Source organism: Gobius niger, assembly GCF_951799975.1.
Source record: "Gobius niger genome assembly, chromosome: 20".
NCBI classification, from domain to species: domain Eukaryota; kingdom Metazoa; phylum Chordata; class Actinopteri; order Gobiiformes; family Gobiidae; genus Gobius; species Gobius niger.
The window spans coordinates 25,390,296-25,408,880 of NC_136871.1; the positions used below are offsets into that span (position 1 = coordinate 25,390,296).

The 18,585-nt window shown below is 41.7% G+C and overlaps 2 protein-coding genes across 2 annotated transcripts in view; one reads left to right on the top strand and one right to left on the bottom strand.

The window, feature by feature from the left end:
- LOC306979381 (synapsin-2-like) overlaps positions 1–18,585 on the bottom strand; it is a 97,163-nt gene that overhangs the window by 13,468 nt on the left and 65,110 nt on the right. Inside the window, exons 2-5 of the mRNA XM_079578294.1 lie at positions 15,789–15,846; positions 15,166–15,257; positions 11,799–11,955; positions 11,317–11,406 (exon numbers count right to left, since the gene is read on the bottom strand). Coding sequence (XP_079434420.1) covers positions 11,317–11,406; positions 11,799–11,955; positions 15,166–15,257; positions 15,789–15,846 — 397 coding nt within the window. The remainder of the gene's footprint in view (positions 1–11,316; positions 11,407–11,798; positions 11,956–15,165; positions 15,258–15,788; positions 15,847–18,585) is intronic.
- On the top strand, positions 248–10,020 carry LOC306979390 (metalloproteinase inhibitor 4-like). The gene is made up of 6 exons (XM_079578311.1): positions 248–680; positions 6,230–6,327; positions 7,266–7,380; positions 7,564–7,688; positions 7,883–8,083; positions 8,699–10,020. The coding sequence occupies exons 1-5, from the start codon at positions 551–553 to the stop codon at positions 8,078–8,080; spliced, it is 666 nt and encodes a 221-aa protein (XP_079434437.1). The 5' UTR covers positions 248–550; the 3' UTR covers positions 8,081–8,083; positions 8,699–10,020.

Here is an 18,585-nt window from a genome sequence, read left to right on the forward strand (position 1 = left end):
ACACAAAAAAAAATACACATTAAGAAAATTGCATAATAAATCATGTTTCTGCCAAAGTTGACACTCAGTTTAAGAGCAAATCATGTAGAAATGTCACTGATGTTTATGCAAACATTATGCTATATGCTATTTATCAAGAGTGAGAATAACAAACAATGTTTTGAATTATTTGATCCAGAATGAGGCAAAGAAACGGGATGGACTTGTTTCCTGCGAGTTTTGAGGAGGCTGGTCCTAAATAGTTGAATAAGAGGCTCCCTGTGTGCAACCCTCTCAGCATTCAGGACCAGAGCCAGGCATCCATCCTTTGTGCGTCTGTGTCGTCCTGAGAGAGAGGGGACGCGGTGGAAGAAGAAGAAGAGGGACCGCAGCAACTACAAACTCTCTGGCTGCGTTTGAAACTCACAGATTTGACTTCTGAAACCTATGAAAACGCTTGTATCCACAGAGCTCTCCTTCCCCCGCCACTGACTGCTGCTGCGGCTGGCCTATTTATCGCGCGGTGGATCAGAGCGCAGTGGAGCGGGCAGAGGCAGGCGGACTCGTGGCCATGTCCCGGAAGCGGAGTGCGTGTTTGGGGCTCTGGGTGCTGCTCGTTCTGGGGCTGTCGATGGAGGATGTGGAGGGCTGCAGCTGCCAGCCCGCTCACCCACAACAGCTCTTCTGCAGCGCGGAGATCGGTGAGTGCCACTGCGCGACACACATGTGGCCAAATGTCTCCAAGGCAGAGGGGAGGAAGATTAGGCAGTTGTTTGTTGCTGTCAGGTGCTTCTTGTGGTATGTTCAATAACATCAGAATGCAAAGATTTATCTATCAAAAATAACATCTCCGAAAGCATTTAAAATCCATATTAAAATGTATTTCATTGCTTTGAAACAAAATAATTTTGCCTGCTCAAGTTGTTATTTTAGTAATGTTTTTGATATAACAATAAAAAACGTGTGCATTTATTGTACTTATTCTTGACAGTGCCTTTTCTATTGTATAAGAAGGGCAAGTAGTTCATCATCTTTTTGATTGGAATTTTACTTAAATGTGGCAATAATGAAAATAATGTGGATGGTGATGTCTTGAAGCGAGTACAAAACAGAGCACACTGTGGCCTACTTTCCCCAGTTTATCTCTGTGTGTCTCTCATGTCCCTGGTTCTTTGGTCCTGATCTGGTCCAAGTCCAAAAGCAGCTTTGGACCTGGGGGCTCTGACTGTGAGAGAGTTGGGGGCAGAGTGCACACTACAGCCCAGAACAACACAGTGAGAGTAGTGAGACAAGGGCTGGAGTAGGCTGGGTCACATTTACTCTGTAGAAAGTCTAAACTCGTCAACGTTAAGCGCTGTTGAAAACACTTGTTTAAAGGCCCCAGTTTTAGAAGAGATCTAGGTTAATGGGGACACTGCAGATTTAGGCCACTGTTGTAGGTCACAGCTGTATACACAGAATGTGAGGAACCCTATAGGGCTTTGCACTTGGTTATAGGAGCTCAGCCCCGCATGAAATATGCATATCGAACTTGTAAATAATGGTTATTGATTCATAAAAAAAAGATTGTACTCATCATGTACATATATTGTGCTTTAAGCATGCATTAAAGCAGTAATTTTCTAACCTTTCACACAAAGTACATCCTCATAAAACATTTGACCTTCTAAGAACCACCAGGCGAATTCAAATTTTGATACCTATATATATTTGCTAAACTGGAACTTTCATGCAAGTCTGTGTTTTTAGGTATTAAGAACATAATACCGATTAAGTTTACGGTACATATGTTTTATATCCCTCACCCCTTGGGCACCACTTCTTGTGTGTGTTCTGCAAACAGAGAAATGACCCGACAGTTCCCTGTAGATATTAGATGATTTGACAAACGGACATGAAGATTTCAGCTGCATCAGAACAGGTCAGATGTTCATCAGTTCATGATCTTTTGTAAACTTCTTTCAGGATGGTAGAGCGCTAACAGTGCTGCTTCTGCTGCAGCAAACGTTTGAACTTATTTTGCGATCCCTGCATGTGTCTGTGTTTATATGGTGCGGGGGCAGGTGAGGGGTCTTTTGGGGGTGTGACGTGAGGCAGGGAAGGTGCAAAGCTCGTCTCTGCGGGACAGTAAACAATCAAAGGTTGCACATCTAAATCTGTGCAATGTGGAAATGCAACAATTCCGGACCAGCAAATGGAGTAGCTCAGGGCAGCTTTAAAAGCACTAAAGCATAATAACTCTTACCCGAAGAAGCCACCACAAGTGATACACGCATCACAATTTGAGAACCTCTGTTTTTAGCCTTAGAACCAATTGTGTAACAAGTCCCTAGTCCTTTTACTTTCCACAGAAAATATGGGTCAGGTTCCATGATCAGAAATGTCACAAAGAGCTATTTAACACCATTGTGACAGAAGACATTAAAACAAGGAACTCTCTTTACTAATGTTTATAGCATGATGTTTCTGGTTCCTCTTTCACACGACACATCTCACATTTTACTACTGTTTTACAGAAGACAACAAATCTCGTCTAGGTCTGCGAAAACATATTTTTTAATCCAGAATGATGAATTTGGATGTTTAACCGGACATTTCTGTCACATGTTGTGTCACTCTGACTCCCACTCACAGCTGGTTTGGACTGGGGACTCTGGGTGTCCTGGTGGTGTCCCTGGTCATGGCCTGTGTTTGACCTGATTGTGTGGTCCAGGAGGTGTGTCTTTGTTGAAGCTGTATCAGTGATAGTTCATGTGGACAGAGAGCAGATTCTCAGCCTCTGTTTGTGTGTATCTTGAACCAGCGCCAAGCTTTGCCACCACAGCTACTCCTCTCCCCTCTCCCCTCGCTCTCTCCTCTACCTCCCATCTCCCTCCCCAGCTCATTTCCATGTGTAAGGGCCTGGTCTAATGGTCTGCATACTAACAATATCTGTGTAAAGGGGTGCTGACAGTCCACATTGTGAGCATGACAAGGGCCAACGATTCATCTGGGAGGGGGAGTCTCTTACTACATCAGTTCTCATGCTACTGCTCTGCAATATTTCTCTATGCAAAACAGTTATGGAGGTGCCACTGTTGCATAATGTTGTTTTTATTATTCTGAGACCTAGAGCTCGCAATGAAGTCTGTAGACGTCAACATTTGAGACAGTTCTAGGTTCTTTTATTTGCTAAAAATGGCCTAAAAGTCTATGGTCCATAACCACACCACCTCCATGGAGCATCAATAAAACACTTGGCTAAATGGCTAAATATTGGTGTGTGATCAGTGAGATGCTCCTTCTTTGACACATGTGCAAATCAAAGGATGAGAGTGAAGAGAGGGCACTGTCGAGGAGTCATTATTGGAAAGTGTTTGTGCAGTTACGGCGCACATCATCAAGAATGTGTCTCAAATCTGTTTGCATTGACCTCTCAATTATAAGCTTTTCATGACCTCACACTGGGGATCCAAACTGAACTGTGGGCCACTATGACAGTGACTGTTCAAAATCCCTCTGGTGCCAAACCAGCATCGACTCCAAAACAAAGCATGCAGTTTGTTTTACTTGTAGAGCGAGTCATAGCAGTAAGCCTTCAGTTTGTCTGAACACGACAGATTCCTTCTAAGTCCAAATGCTGCATTCTTCTCTGAAAGGAAGAGCTAAACCTTGCCATACCACTGTACTTTCTCTTAATGAAATACGCAGGTGTGCTGCTCTCAGGAAGAGAAATCAAATCATTCATCTATAAAGAGTATGAGCTTTAATACTCACACTGTAATGGGAAACAATTGCAGGATGAGATTGTTGTATTTTATATAAATGCATCTCTCCTTGCAGGCTGCTAACAATATTACTTCAAACTTTATCTATTTTTATTGAACACTATATAATGTAGATCTAATTCTTTTTCTCATATCTACTTCTCTGCGAACCTTAGACAGTGGATTAAACTGTATGAACTGAATCTGCAATGAGACAGAGCCTCTCCTTTGACATTTCACTATGGAGTGTCCTTGGACTAACTCATACCCGCAAGTACTGCAGCAGAACTCAGCACAAAACCTCAACAGTGACTTCCCGACTGTGTGTTTGTTCCTCTTCTGACTTCACCTCAGGTGTTTGAGAAGGAAAGAGGCTCTTGTCTGAACCCAAACGGGCAGGTTATGCAGCTCCCTATGACACTCTCAAATATACTATTTGACGTGCTGACTTCATAGATAAGAAGGCAGAACTTAATTTGTTTCTTTTAACCTTTGGTGAATCACAGTTTCAGTGCAATACAGTCTTGCAGGAAGGATGACCAAGATAAACACCCCTGACTTGGAGTGACAGTAGCACTTTGGGTCTGTGTTCACCCTCAGAAGGTTGTAGCCAGTTGGATCCTCTCTCAAAGGGCATCGTGATGCCTCTGGATAAGAGACTTAACCCCCCGATAACCTATTTCAGTCACAGAACGGGACAAAAATCCAGCGTTTTTCTGGCCAATTTACCATGTGACAGAGTCGCTCTGGCAAAAATGAACAAAAAAGTGGACCAGCCAAATATTAAAAATGTTTTGTTTTGTATCTCAAATATGTGTCATTTACCCCAGACCGTCTATAAAAATCATGCAACTTAAAGGCTCTATACCTGACCTTTTATTACAAACAATGAAAAAGGAAACCACTAAATAAAAATTTTAGTCCAAGCTCACTCCTAACTTTGTAACATTATTTGTAGCATCCCAATTCGTACGAGTTAATGCAAATTGCAGGGTCATTGTCACACGAATGCAACAAAACTAGCCTTTAAGTTCATAGGATTGATGTATTTTGTGACGTGAAGTGCTTTATGACCTACGAGGAGATGGTGATAGACTGTGGAGGGAGCTGTGCAGGAGGAAGAGGAAGGACAAGGTGGAGCTGACCAGTGCAGGACACCACGCTCTGAGACGGGGACAAGCCCAGGAGGCGGTGCACCGTTTCAGATGATCAGAGGAGACAGAGGGCAGCTACAGTTTCTCCATCCTCCAAGGTCATCCGGGTGGAGTGGCTGAAGGACAACGAGATCATCGACCCGGCCGAGGACAGGAACTTCTACATCACCGTGGACCACAACCTGATCATCAAGCAGGCGCGTCTGTCCCACACGGCCAACTACACCTGTGTGGCCAAGAACATCAACCAGTGCTCCTCCTGTGACCAAAACAGTGAAGATGGCGGCCGCGACACAACCATCTTTCACCAAAGAAAAAAAAAAAAAGAGTGGTGCGCACTGAATGGGTGCTGCTGCCGGATGCTCTCTCATCGAATGCAATTTCTCCATCTGTGAGATCAATAAAGTATCACCTTACCTTACCTTACCTTTATTATTAGATGCACAGATTCTTTATCCATAAATGTCTGAGTTTACAATAAACAAAAGGAGAATGAAACAAATGTGGTTCCACTATTAGATGAAAATCAGCTATAGTGCCTTTAAATGAATGTGTGATGGGGCTAATGTCTTAAAGGACGTCTGCTTCATCTTTACAGTGTAATTATAGAGTGACTTTGTTCATCAAAAGCAAGTATTAAATGAACTTGAGTGCTTTGGCAGACTGTTTAAACTCTCTGTCACTCCTCGCGGCCCCCTAGGACTGCTCCAGTGGATGATTGCATAAACACAGCTTAGTGCCATATTATAGAAAGGACACGTTCGAAGTTATGACTAATACAATTGTCTGCTTTGACTATGATGGGCAGAAACTCATAATAGTTTGCCCAGCGCTAAAATATCCTTTTTGGAAGTAAAACATTTTGACATAGGTTAAATTTTTGCCGGTTCAGTTTATGTAATGGAGACTTTGAATGAATGGACCGCTAGTATGATTGGACATAGACATCTTGCAAAGCTGCTTGTTTCTTTGCTCCTTTGTCAGTATGGAAACCTATGGATTGTCTGTTTAGGTTTCCTTCGGATGCTCCAGTTTCAAAGGAGGTAAAGAGTGGGAAGAGATATTTAGAACTGGGGGATGCATGTGTTGCTGCCTTAACAATAAGCTATCATGCATAGCCGGGCCTCAGAAATCCTAAATGTCAGGAGTATGAGTGTGCCTGAAGGAAGCTGCTTGTTATTCTGTGTGAGTTCTGATTTCCTTCGTCGCAGAGGGACAGATCCTGTGTCACTGAGGACTGAGAGACCCCCCGATAACATTTCACTTTCATGTTTTGGGAAAGAATCACAGTCTCGGCTGCTCGGAGGGAGAGATGGTAAATGTAAGTGTTTTTTTTCTTCTTCTTGACAGTGATCAGGGCAAAGATCTCAGGAGAGAAGATTGTGTCTCCTAGCAACAGCTCCTCTCCGTACATGAAGATGATCCAATACGAAATCAAGATGATCAAGGTGAGAGTGGACACAGGCCGAGCCGTACGTCTGATCATCTGGAGGGTCTGTGCCACTATTACTCCCATACTTAAGGCTGAGGTCGGACTTTATTGACTTTATTGTCCCCATAGGGAATTTGTCCTCTGCATTTGACCCATCCTTTGATGCCGCTGGGGCACCCTGTTAGGAGCAGTTTAGCGACAGCAGTGTAGCGCAGGAAACCGGAGGAAGCCCATCTAGACAAGGGGAGAGGAACATGCAAACCCCACACAAAATTGAACCCGAGACCTTCTTGCTGTGAGGCAAGAGGGCTAACCACTCAGCCACCGTGCCGCCTAGTTTATGAATGACTGAAGAACAGAAATAAAAAAAGATTATTGTAGACCTAAGGGCTAGAATCATAAAGTAAAAACTTCGAAAAAGCTTGTTTGATGAAAAGGAGACAGGAATAAAAATGAATGATGTGAATGACATTCAAACACTGAATGTCGACAGATGCACCTTTAATTGACCCCATAGGCCCTCATACCAAGAGACTTGAGACTTCCATAGGTAACCATTTTTAAGCGGCATCGTGGTGACTGATAATCAGGCTGGCCCACTGTGGCGGCATGCCACAAGACTAACCTTTATCTGATCTTACTCATGTTTGTTGGGCGGCTTATTTTACCTTAATAAGTTTAAACAAATCCTAATCAATCAATTATAACAATTTTACGCGATCACTACAGTAAAAGTACAGTAAAATATATCTTCAGCATTTTGACTGACACTGAAACCATGAGATCAACCTTTGACTTCCTTATGAGCAAAAACATGTCCCGTGCTGAAAAAGTACATCTTTTTCAATAGGCTATCCTCAAGAGATACATCTTGAACATCCCTACTCTTTAATGTACAATAGAAGAGGAGCATTCTTCACTGTATTTATTCTGTCCCTCCCTCTAAATTTGTAGATGTTCAAAGGATTTCACAAGGCCAAAGACATCCAGTATGTGTACACGCCAGTCTTCTCCTCACTGTGTGGAGTCAAACTGGACTCCAACAACAAGGCCGGATACCTGCTCTCAGGTAAATGTGGAAATACCGTTTCATGTTCTAGCATGACAGACTGTGTATGTACTTGAAATAGAAAGAAGTGAGAGTTTGTCCATTTCAGCCAAAAAATTGATGTGACATATATATTAAAAGGACGCAGCAGTTTTATGATGTTTCCATGTTTACGTGCCCTTTACGAGTGTTGTGCATTGACAGGAAGCATGTGGAGCGATGGCAGGATTTCCATTGGTCAGTGCGACCTGGTGGAGTCCTGGGACAATCTGTCTCTGTCGCAGAAGAAGAACCTGAACTACAGATACCAGATGGGCTGTGAGTGCAGAGTGAGTGACAATCCTCATATACTGTGAGGTGCTGGCTGTAGCAACAGTCACAGTTGGGCCATTCTTTCTTTAGTCCCCTATTTGATATGTTGTTGTTGTAGACAGTTTTACTCACTTAAAAAGAATATCTCTTTGAAGAAAACAACTGTGACCATAATTTGAGTAATGTATAACATGACTTTCCTCCGTGTCAGATCAACACCTGCTACAGTGTGCCATGTGCGTCCACTGGAGATCACGAGTGTCTGTGGACAGACTGGCTGCTGGACAACAGTCTGAATGGGGAGCAGGCGCGGCAGTACGCCTGCATCCGCCGATCTGACTCCAGCTGTAGCTGGTACCGAGGGGGCCCTCCGCCTGAGAAGGACTTCCAGGACATCACTGACCCCTGAGTGGTGAGGCAACACTTCAGGCTTTAGCTTTTTAATTCAACGCTGAGTAAAGTGGGTTTCTACTGTAAGGCTTAAGACTGGAGGTCTTTAAAAGTATTAGAGTAAAACTAGTAAAAATAGACGTTTTTAACGTTAAAAATGCAAGAAGGTCCCGGGTTCGATTCCACCTGGACAGGGCCTTTCTGTGTGGAGTTTGCATGTTCTCCCCGTGTCTGCGTAGGTTTCCGCCAGGGTTTTAACAATGACGCAGTTGCATCTAGGACGAAGTGCTGACACCGTAGACGAAACAGCTAAATTGAACACAACTGTACTCAGAACTGTGTGAAAGTAGTGAACTGCTCCTCCAGGTATGTTTTAATGATGGAAAAATGTTATACCATGGTTTAGATCCAAAACGTTGATTTTGCATGATATGTCCATTTATGTCACTGAGGACTGAGAGTCTCTCTGATAACATTTCACTTTAAACTATATAATAATGTAGACTAAAGAAGGAAAACGCATGTTGAGCACCACAACCTCGAGTAAAGCATATCATCAAATATAGAAATTGGCGGCCTCATGTGGCTACTCGCTGTAAACACAGCTGTTGACACTAACCTTTTTTTTTCTTTACAGAAAGAAGAGTGTCTGAACTTCAGCTGCTCTCCTTTGAGCCTGTACCTCCTGTGGTTTGTGTTTGTGACGGGACATGCAGAGCTGCATTCCACTGTAGAAACTGCTTTTAAAAAGTTAAGTATATCCACAATACAGTTACTGCAGCAGATCAAAAGATGTTTCCTGTAGCTCTGCTGTTCTCCCTAAATGAAATCCCTTATCCAACTGTTTAGAAGGTCTCCGAACATCAAACGTCAAACTACAGAACTGTAGCCAAACATGGCAGCATTCTTTAATTGCAAATAGGACCAGTAGGAGACCTTCACTCTGTTTTTTCACTGTACATAATGTATTTTGTGGAAATTAACATTTAAACAGTTTATTACTAACCATTTGTCAGTGGTTTTGGTATTGTACCATTGAGCTTGTGTGCGTGGGTGTAGTGTGTATTTCATAAATGTGAGCTTGAACAAACTCATCTACTCAACAGTGAAAACCACAATCTTTAAAACTGAATCTGTCTCCAAGGATACAGCATTACATGTGCACATGTGTTTTATAGAACAATACAAAAAGACTACTTTTGTAGCTACAACAGGCCTCCTTGATCCAGGCAGGGGACCAACACAATGAGAACAAAATAAACAAGAATCGACAGATCAAGCAGTGAAATAACAAGAACACTGGAATGTCTAAATAGTAAATATCTATTTGTTACTTGTATTTTGTGTCACAACTGTAGGTCTCTTCTACTAATCAGTTCACTGAAAATTGACTACGCCTCGAGAACACAACCTCACACCTTTAGAGAAAACTGTCAGGTTTAAACATTTTCATTTGACATCTTAATAAGAAGCACAAGGAGAAAGGTGTTAAACTATCTGTAAACCCAGAGTCAAATTCTCATCAAGGTGTGTGGAAAAAAAAACACACAACATTTTAACTCCAACAAAAGAAAGAGTTCTTTCTTGTGTTGTTGCTACACTGTCATTCAAGTTGAGTTAAGGTGGTTATCGTTATTGTTCGCTATTGATTAATGTAATCAGTGTACAACATGTGAATCTATAATTATGTATTATGGTTGCAAAGCTCGTGTGAAGAAGTGTCAGCAGCCGCCTGTGTGTTTTATATTGAAAGAAATGTTTGTATTTAAGTTCTTTTCTGTAATTTTTTATTTGTTGTACCAAAAATGTTGTATATAAAACGTCTCGATGGAAGCTTGTGTCAGCGTGTCTTCTGCCATTGGAGGGTCTAAAACCGCAGTGTGGATCATTGTACACGGACCATTAACTGAGAAAGTGCCAGAAGCGAAATCTGGTTTAAGCTTAAATGGGGTCAATCTTCCAAGACACTTCAGTGTTTTTATGCCTGAATTAATCAGGATTTACATTTTCTTGCATTGCCATAACCATATAACTACATGCTATATTCGTACTGACAAGCCCAGCAGGAAGCTAGGCTTGCAGAAATGTTGTTTTTGAAAGCGCTCAATAGTCACAGTTACCTCAAAACCTGCTCTGGCTCCTCTTTGTCATTGAAACATTCTTAACGGTTTAAAAACTGGAGGGAGGCTAATCATCTATATGGTAACTCCTGACCATAATATAATAAATTAAATAAAGCACCAAATACTTACAGAAAAAAATCTAAGCACATTTTTCAGAATGCTGTATCCTGATTAGTGTATTTATAGCTGTTAGCATTAGCCATCACACATTTTGAGTGAGCAAGACATGTTTGGCTATTGTCATCAATTAACCACAATGAGATTATGTAAACGTCTGTTTAAAATTACTACTGAATGTACACAGACCATGTGAGATTTTACTTCAAGCAGCACTAAGTAACTCATGCCCCTAGAGGCCATAAGTGCCACTGCAGGTGTCGTAGCATGATGCATTTTTTTTTAGCTCCTTAATTGTCCGTGAGAGTAAACACTACGCTGACAGAAAAGACAAAGGGAGAGAGGGATATTGTACATCCAATTACAGTGGAGATCTTTCTTTACTCAAACTTGGCTGTAAATACTGTTTTAGTGGCGCTAGCCCGCAATTAGCTTTGCCCGTTAGCCTGTTAGCTTCTTCTTTGTGATTCCATTAGTGTGTATTGGGGCCTCCGATCCGGAGGCAGGGAAGTTGCATTAGTGGTTTTCTGGCCAGAGACACCAGCGGGAGATGAAAGACCCACCAATCATCCCATCAACACTTGTATTTTGTTGTCTAAAATTGCCTTCATCTATATCACTTCCTGTCGGTGTCCAATAAGGAAGTGAAACTATAAGCATCTCAAAAATGGCCAAACTAAAGAAAACTGGGTACAATATTGAGCAAAATTTTAAATATATTTGTGTTAACTATGTTTTAGCAAAAATTGTGTCTAATATGTCACATGATGGTAATGATGCGGAAACCTCATAAAATGTCTAAAGGTCCTGAAAACAACATGCCATACTTAGATATATGTACTGGCTTCAGCGTTCATTTGTCTATGGACAGAATCCGGACAGAACTTTTGACGATAACTTCAGGAAGCCCAATGCAACATTTGCAGCAACAGCCACAGTTAGCACAGGCCACTTCAAATCATTTCTATGTTCATAACAATGTGGATCAAAGTGGACAAATCTTTAAAACACTCACCATGTCTTTGTAGTTGGGATAAAAGGTCTGATCGATGAGAGGGAACCTGTCGGAGCCCAGCTTCTTCTGACAGTTGATCAGCTGTGAGAACTGAAGCAAAGAGGAGACGCCCGAGTGAAGAGGCTGCATTTCACGTCAAGTAAACAAGCCAATTAAAACAAAACGTGCATGTTTAGTCCCGGTACATGGCTGATATCCCTGTAATTACGGAAGCGACCCATGAAACAAAAAACGGCAATGGCTCCACAGCTAATCACAGCCAATAATAATTGCACTGGTTACAATCAGCAAATTACACTGCAATTATTTAGTAAGTCCCTCTCTCAAACGTGAATGCCTCTGAGCCTATTTCAAATGAGTACGAAGAATAGAGGCTAGAACCTGACAAAAATGGCATGGAAAGGTTGTTCGCGTGTGGATTTTCTCTCCAGCAGAGTTGCGTAGAGGGTTATGTTAGTGATGTATAAGGACAGAGTTCTTACAGCCCAGGGTTTGTCACACAGGCTGTAGATGGAGTCCAGGGAGTTGACGGAGGGCACTCCAGCGTACTGCAGACCGATGATCAGGTTCCTAAAGTCCTCGTTCTGAGCCATGCTGAAGGCGTGCTGTCGGACCAGGACAAAGTCAGGCCGGAAGGATCTGAGGACAAAGAAAACGAAAAACATATTAAGATCAGCACTAAGGTGAGTTTGATGTGAAAATGTGGTGGTTCCAGTGTAGCTCGGTGTTATCGATAGGGGACTTCAACCTGTTGGCTGATATTCTGAAAAGGCACATCTGGTCTAAAACACAATTAAAAAGTACTTTGCCCTGTAGTAATTCCATTGCAGTGTTTTGGCGGGCCTCTCGGGACCCTGTAACCGAGTGAAACGCTCGATCCAAATGATATTAATGAGCGGTTCTGGGGCAGCTTTTCACTGTCCCTGTTATGTCCTGAATCATTTACACATTTACTTGAAACGCTATCACAACAACCCACACAAGGCTCCGGCCAAAATAACCAGGCCCAGCCTCATGCATTTTTTAAGGAGGGGACACCAAAAATGACATGAAAAATATATCAGGGACATGCTCTTTGGACAGCTCTCCATCTCTGAAGGAGTTTTGGGTTATCTATTATTTATCAATGTTATTTTAGGGAGACTTCCACAAACTCTTCAAGAAGCAGTCTGGGCCAAGTGACACACATCTTACGTAAGCACTGGTTTTGGTAAATCAAAGCTGAAATTCAACAGAATCACAAAGCTACACAGAAAGTCCCAAAAGGAGTCAGTTAAGCATCAGCTGCAAGCATGTTTACAACAGTTATCGATTTCTCCGACAAATGGTTTCAAAACAACTAGCTCACCGTTCATTAAACCACTTAAACCAGTATAAAGTTTTACCCAATAACTACAATAAAATATAACATCGCCGTTGTCTCTTTGGACCTAACTTTTAACTTTTTTTGCCGGTAGTAGGACGTTACCAGCTGCTGGTTTGCTTTGACTTTAGGTACATTAGACAAACCATTTAAATCAGAATATACTTGGTCTGCTTCCACAACGCTTTATTTTGATTATGGCAAAACTCGCTTTGTTGGTATATCATTTGAAGCAAGTTCAGCATCACTGGCTGGTAGTTTACATTTATGCTTTGTCCCTATAGCAACATATACAGTAACTTAAATGCTCCGCAGTGTGGCTTTAAGTTTGGATCTAAAAAGTGATTTAACACACGATATCACCAAAGCACACAGCATTATCTACAAATGTATTTATTTTATTTGATCTTTATTTAACCAGGAGATTAAGAATCTCTTTTTTAAAGGAGTCCTTTTCTTAAAACTTGAAAGCAACATTTGAGAGTGTGTCTATCTTCAGTGTTAATGGAATGTATGATCCACGATACTGATATATAATATGTGTAAGGCGTTGTTTGTGGTGCAGAGGACGGCTCTTTGGATCTTGCTGAAAGGGGGCATGAACTTGACTTCATTTTAACAGCGTTTGCCAAGGCCGGGGCGCGACTCCCGCTGTATTATGTGACAGGTATTAAAGAGAGAGGAGGCCTGTTACAAAATGAGAAAGTCTTATGGAAAAGGAAGAGCTTTGAATTGTGAGGAGGCTGGAGAAAATGACACGCAGCTTATAATGGAGTTACCTGGCAACACGGAGTCAAAAGAAAAATGTGCAGTTTGACTCAAGATCAATAGACATCTTAAGCAATTAAAAAGACAAACAGGCCCAGGTCCAAGGCTGACCAATGATTTCTGAGGCTCTAATGACTTGTTCAGACAATCATTAGAACTATAAGACAAAAGCTTTATATATGTTGTTCAGGCAATGAGGAGACGACAGTCGGCAGATTAACATTATTAATGATGAGAAGCAGTGCAGTTCTATGGTGTACATGCCTGATACTATAAACATACTACCATCAAGTGCTTATAAACAGAAAGAGACTTTGGTCCACACTCCCATGGTGCTGGGCCTGGCTTTGCATTAGTGGCGTGGATGTGTCCCTTTTTAATGTAAATATTGCCTTGTTTCTGTTTTGGGTTGTTCATTACCCTATAGGAGACTGCAGATGGAAATCCGCCTGGAACATTGCATCAAATGGCAGCATTTCTCTTATAATTGTACAGTCCCTTTTAAATAAACTATAGTCCCTTTTAAATAAACTATTCATCATCATCATCATCATCTTCGGAGGTGCTGCAACAGTGAGTGAACGTCTAGAGCGCCAAAAGAAAATGCAGATCTGAGGAAGGAGAGCCTTTGTTGGTAAAACATGTTTTCCTCACAAACAAAAGGGAGGCTGTGATTTGACATAGAAAGAATTTTGAAAATTGTAACACTTCAGTGTGATGAGAATTACATCCTTCTGCACAACAGGCAAAGATTTGGAAAAACGTGTTTAAAAATGCTGGAAATGAGCAGTGCAAGCCTGTACTTAAGTTCCTGAAGCGTTGTTCAAGGGCACATTAGCTTCCTATCACACAAAAATGTGATGTAATTGTTGAAGGGCCCGCAACTATAGCCATAGCATGGATACGTTCACGACCAGGTGAATTATGAACAGGTACATCCTACTACAACAACATCCTTGATACTTACTCACATATTTTCATTTTTGTCTAAATAAATAATACATTTTCAGCAGGTCTGAATAAATAGTAAAGTAAAAAAAAAAACATGTGATTAATGACTGATAAATATATCATATTACCATATTAAATCTCACATTGGTTTATTCATAAAGGATATTTTGGACTCAATTACTAGATAATTACAATGTCACATTTGCAAAAGACCTTTGGTGGAGACACATTTGGTGGAACAGTTGTCGTTGTAAACCGTATGCTGAGTGCTCTAAATCTGACAGATCATTAAAGCCACACTGCTATAATGCTGGCACGACCAAATGCCATCAATTACATAACTATGGTTTTCTGCCGCTGCGTGGGCACAGACAAGAACAAAGACAACAAACGGAATTAGGCTATTTATGAAACCATTAGTAATTTAGTAGTGGGATAGAGGTAGAAAAACAAAAAGGTCTTAGTATGAATGATAATGAAAAGAGGGTCAAGGCATCCCCCTTTCTCCAAGACATCCCTCTTCAGTTTAATCTAATCGAATACTGAGAGAGTGCAAGGAACAGCAGTTGCCTGGCCACTTCTTTTATATCATATTCAGCGAAAGTTTGCCTGGAACTGCTTGGTTTGGATACAATTTGAAGGCAGGACACTCGTGCGCAGAGCAAAGGCAGGGAAATGACATGTGACGTGTTCTCGTCCTTTCTCATAAAAGGAGGCAGGAGGTGTTCTTCAGGATCCAATCATTACTATGAGAGAGCTGTACAGACCTGACCACTTTGGTGCCGCCTCTCATGATCTGCATGTCGATGTTGCAGGTGCCGTTGGACTGTGCCACGAGGTTGACCTCAGAGAACTCCGCCTGCAGAAAACACACACGCCATAATGGAAACTCCCTATGGATCACACTCACACACTCACACATTCACATATTTCAGATTGATATTGGGGTTGTACTCTCATCACTTGTTTTTGTGACGCAACAACATTGTATTTTTGTGAAAGGCACCGCATTGAGCTGCTGGTATAGTTGAGGTTTCTGTGTGACTCATGGCTCATTGCTGTCTGCACTCACACTTCAGGCTGTGTCCTCTCTGTCAGTTTCTATCAGCTGTGAAAACTCCCGTGTGTGGGACCAGGCTGGCATTTTGGACGACCAGGAAAACCACATTAAAGATCTTATTGACGTGGTGTGAGCAAGTGTGTTTTCGGGAAGTGTATGACGTTATTTGATTTATATTTACATTCAAACAGGATGAAAACTAGCTATTTAGTAATATTCTGGTGCAGTACATCTGTTTCTATGAGCTTAATGTCTCTGTGCACTGTCCTTTAAATACAAATTAAAGTAAAGTAACAAGTTCTGAACGTGATGTTAATTTAGGGAGCAGACCTGTTCCACTTTGACGTCATAGTCGCCCAGGACCTTCTTCCCTCTGAAAACCTTGGCCCTAAAAGAGAAAACACACAAGAAGAAAGGGAAGCATTAGTTAGTGCTGTTAACGTTGCCCTCTAGTGGTCACTACAGTGTCAGCCTAAACCAACCACTCTGATCAAATGTAAACAAACTGGCGACACACACACACAGAATCAAAATCTCAAGAAGCCAATCTCCGGTTTCAAAGAAGTTTAAAAGAGATGCCGCACTTTAAATGGGATTTTCTAATTAAACTCATTTCTGACAGGCTGCTGGCTGGGCTCAGAGGCAGCTGCGGAGTTCCTTTGGTTCATTAGGTTTCGACCATCTGTCTGCAGCACTCTAAGGACACCAGCGCTAAAATATGTGAAATTATATCAGCAAAAACAGAGACCCGTATAGGATCAAAGCAGCTCTCTTATATCCAGGAGCAAGCATGTTGGGCACTGGGCAGGTGCTTCCACAAAACATGCACTGCTAGCTTTGATTTAGTTTATTATCAGGCTCTTAAGATGGCCTGGGCTTCATGTGTTAGCTTTGACAGCGTGCCCAATGCCTCGACTGTCTCTTCCCATTCCTCACTCCATTTCGCACCACACTGCCCTGTCCAATACAGCCTACAGGGCACATAAAAAAGAAGCAAATAAATACATTTGAAGCTAAAGAATAAACAATTCAGCCTTCACTTCAGAGCAGTACAAAACATGACCGATGCAGCGACTTGAATGTTCTGTTGTTGCTGTGTCGGACACAATGTGGGTATTGAGAGGGAACAGGGTTTAACCGTCTGTGGCATCATGGTGCATTATGGGTCAGGTTCATCACGAGTCAGTAATGGACAATCACTGTGAAACTCAGGAGCGCTGTGGATGTAGCCCATTTATTTCATTTGAGCAGACAATATAATGGTCCCCTCACAGGAACACATCAGGCGCACCACGGAAAAAGGCGGCCGTGCCAACTCTATTACAGCTTTTTGGAAATTCAGTTTCATGACTACCAATTTATGGTGATTTGATCATATCCAAGCTAACACGTCTTTATGAGGTATTTTGTAATTACTGATATTGATAGGTATTTCCAGCTAAAGCCCAGTCTATTCCTGGGGCACCAAACTGTCTGGAGCTGGCCCAGTATATCAGTATGTGTTATGTACATTTAAAACTGGAACACAATGGGGAATTTGCCTGGGTTAAACAAAAAAAACAAAAAACTTAGCCCGTGTAAGACAAAATCGACGGCAACACAGGGAAAAGCGCTCAAAACAGGGACTGGGATGATGAAATTGGGATGTTTGGGCAGTCTATCAATTTTGCAAAACATTTAAGAACTTCACACACACGGCTGTTCTATCCTGCTGCTATTCAATTTGGGAAACGGCTTTAATTGAAAGAGCATGAGGTCTGCTTAAACACAGTTGATATTGTTCACAGCACTAAGGAGAGTGGGAGCGGCACATAATCACAGAGACCTCCCATAAATATTAATCTGGGTTAAGCAGCACAAAAAGGACCAATAAATAATATTCTAGGCAAAGGCGTGAATCAGCGTATTAGGCGATAATAACAAGAGGGACAGAGGGTTTGATCCAGTTAGATTATATTACATGTTCCCCTGGGTTATGTGAGTGTTCCCCTTTCTTTGTCCTCCATCATAGACTGACTGCTCCAAAGAGAGTATATCCCACGTACAGTCCATAGTAGCCCGTCATATCGCTAAGCATTATGGGATTAGCAGCAATTGGAAACTAATGGAGATTTTAGAAGTTAAAATGCTGGAGTTATTGTTCACATTAAAACACTTGGAGACCACAGTGAGTTAGATGTATTTACCAGCAGTATCTCAGCAGCTAACGGAGCTGTTCCACGGCTTTTTTCTCCACTTTATAAACTGTTTTTAGCTAATGTTAGTCAATGGAAATGTATGCTAACAGCTGCAAAGATGGCCGATCTCCATTGTAACTGTAGACTTTCCCGAACTCTATACCTTCCACAATGGCAATAATAGAAAATGTATGATTATAATACATGTCGGCCTAGATTGTTTTCTTTATAGGTTTTGCATGGCAATTAGTTCCAACACGTGGATCAGACGTTTAGGAGGCGACATAAAAGCGTTGTGATGAGGGGTGTCGGCCTCATCACTTTGACTCGTATCCCTCCACTGCACAGGTGTTCTCCATTAAGACGGCGATCCGGTCCAACAGAAACATCTGTATGATCAGAGGCACCGCCACCGAACAAACACACTCATATTATACTGACGATGAGGAGACATGGGTAGTTGAACCACTTTACTCCACTCCATGTCTTTGCATCTTTATTTAGTAGAAACCTATATTCATAATTCAGCGTTTCTTAAAGTATTTTTTGAATAATTAGAAAAAGTTTAGATTTTTCTCCAAATTGTTTTCCCCCTTAACTGTTTTCAAACATGACCATATATGGGCGATTTCAGGGATGCCGTCTCAATCTATCACGAGTCGGCGTCCAACACAAAAAATCCCATGTATTTGTAACACTGACTTGTCTGTTGTCTCTGTTAGGGCTTTTCCACCAAGGTGTTGGTTCTGGTTCAGAGCTGGTTCTGGTGCCGGTTTGGTTCCATGTTTTCCACCAAAATGAGAGCTGTGCCTATTGTCATAGCAACGCTTTGGGAAGTCAACATCAAAAATGGATAGTAACATCTTACTACAGCCACTGCTGGTTATAAAATACAGAAAAATAAGTTTCTGTTTCAGTCACAGCAGCCGTTAACATTTTGATTTTTTCTT

Excerpts from the sequence above, each read along its gene's own strand:
- LOC306979390 (XM_079578311.1), top strand. The coding sequence starts at position 551 with ATGTCCCGGAAGCGGAGTGCGTGTTTGGGGCTCTGGGTGCTGCTCGTT. Across the intron at positions 681-6,229 it reads CTTCTGCAGCGCGGAGATCG|TGATCAGGGCAAAGATCTCA; the intron begins GTGAGTGCCACT and ends TCTTCTTGACAG. Across the intron at positions 7,381-7,563 it reads GGCCGGATACCTGCTCTCAG|GAAGCATGTGGAGCGATGGC; the intron begins GTAAATGTGGAA and ends GTGCATTGACAG.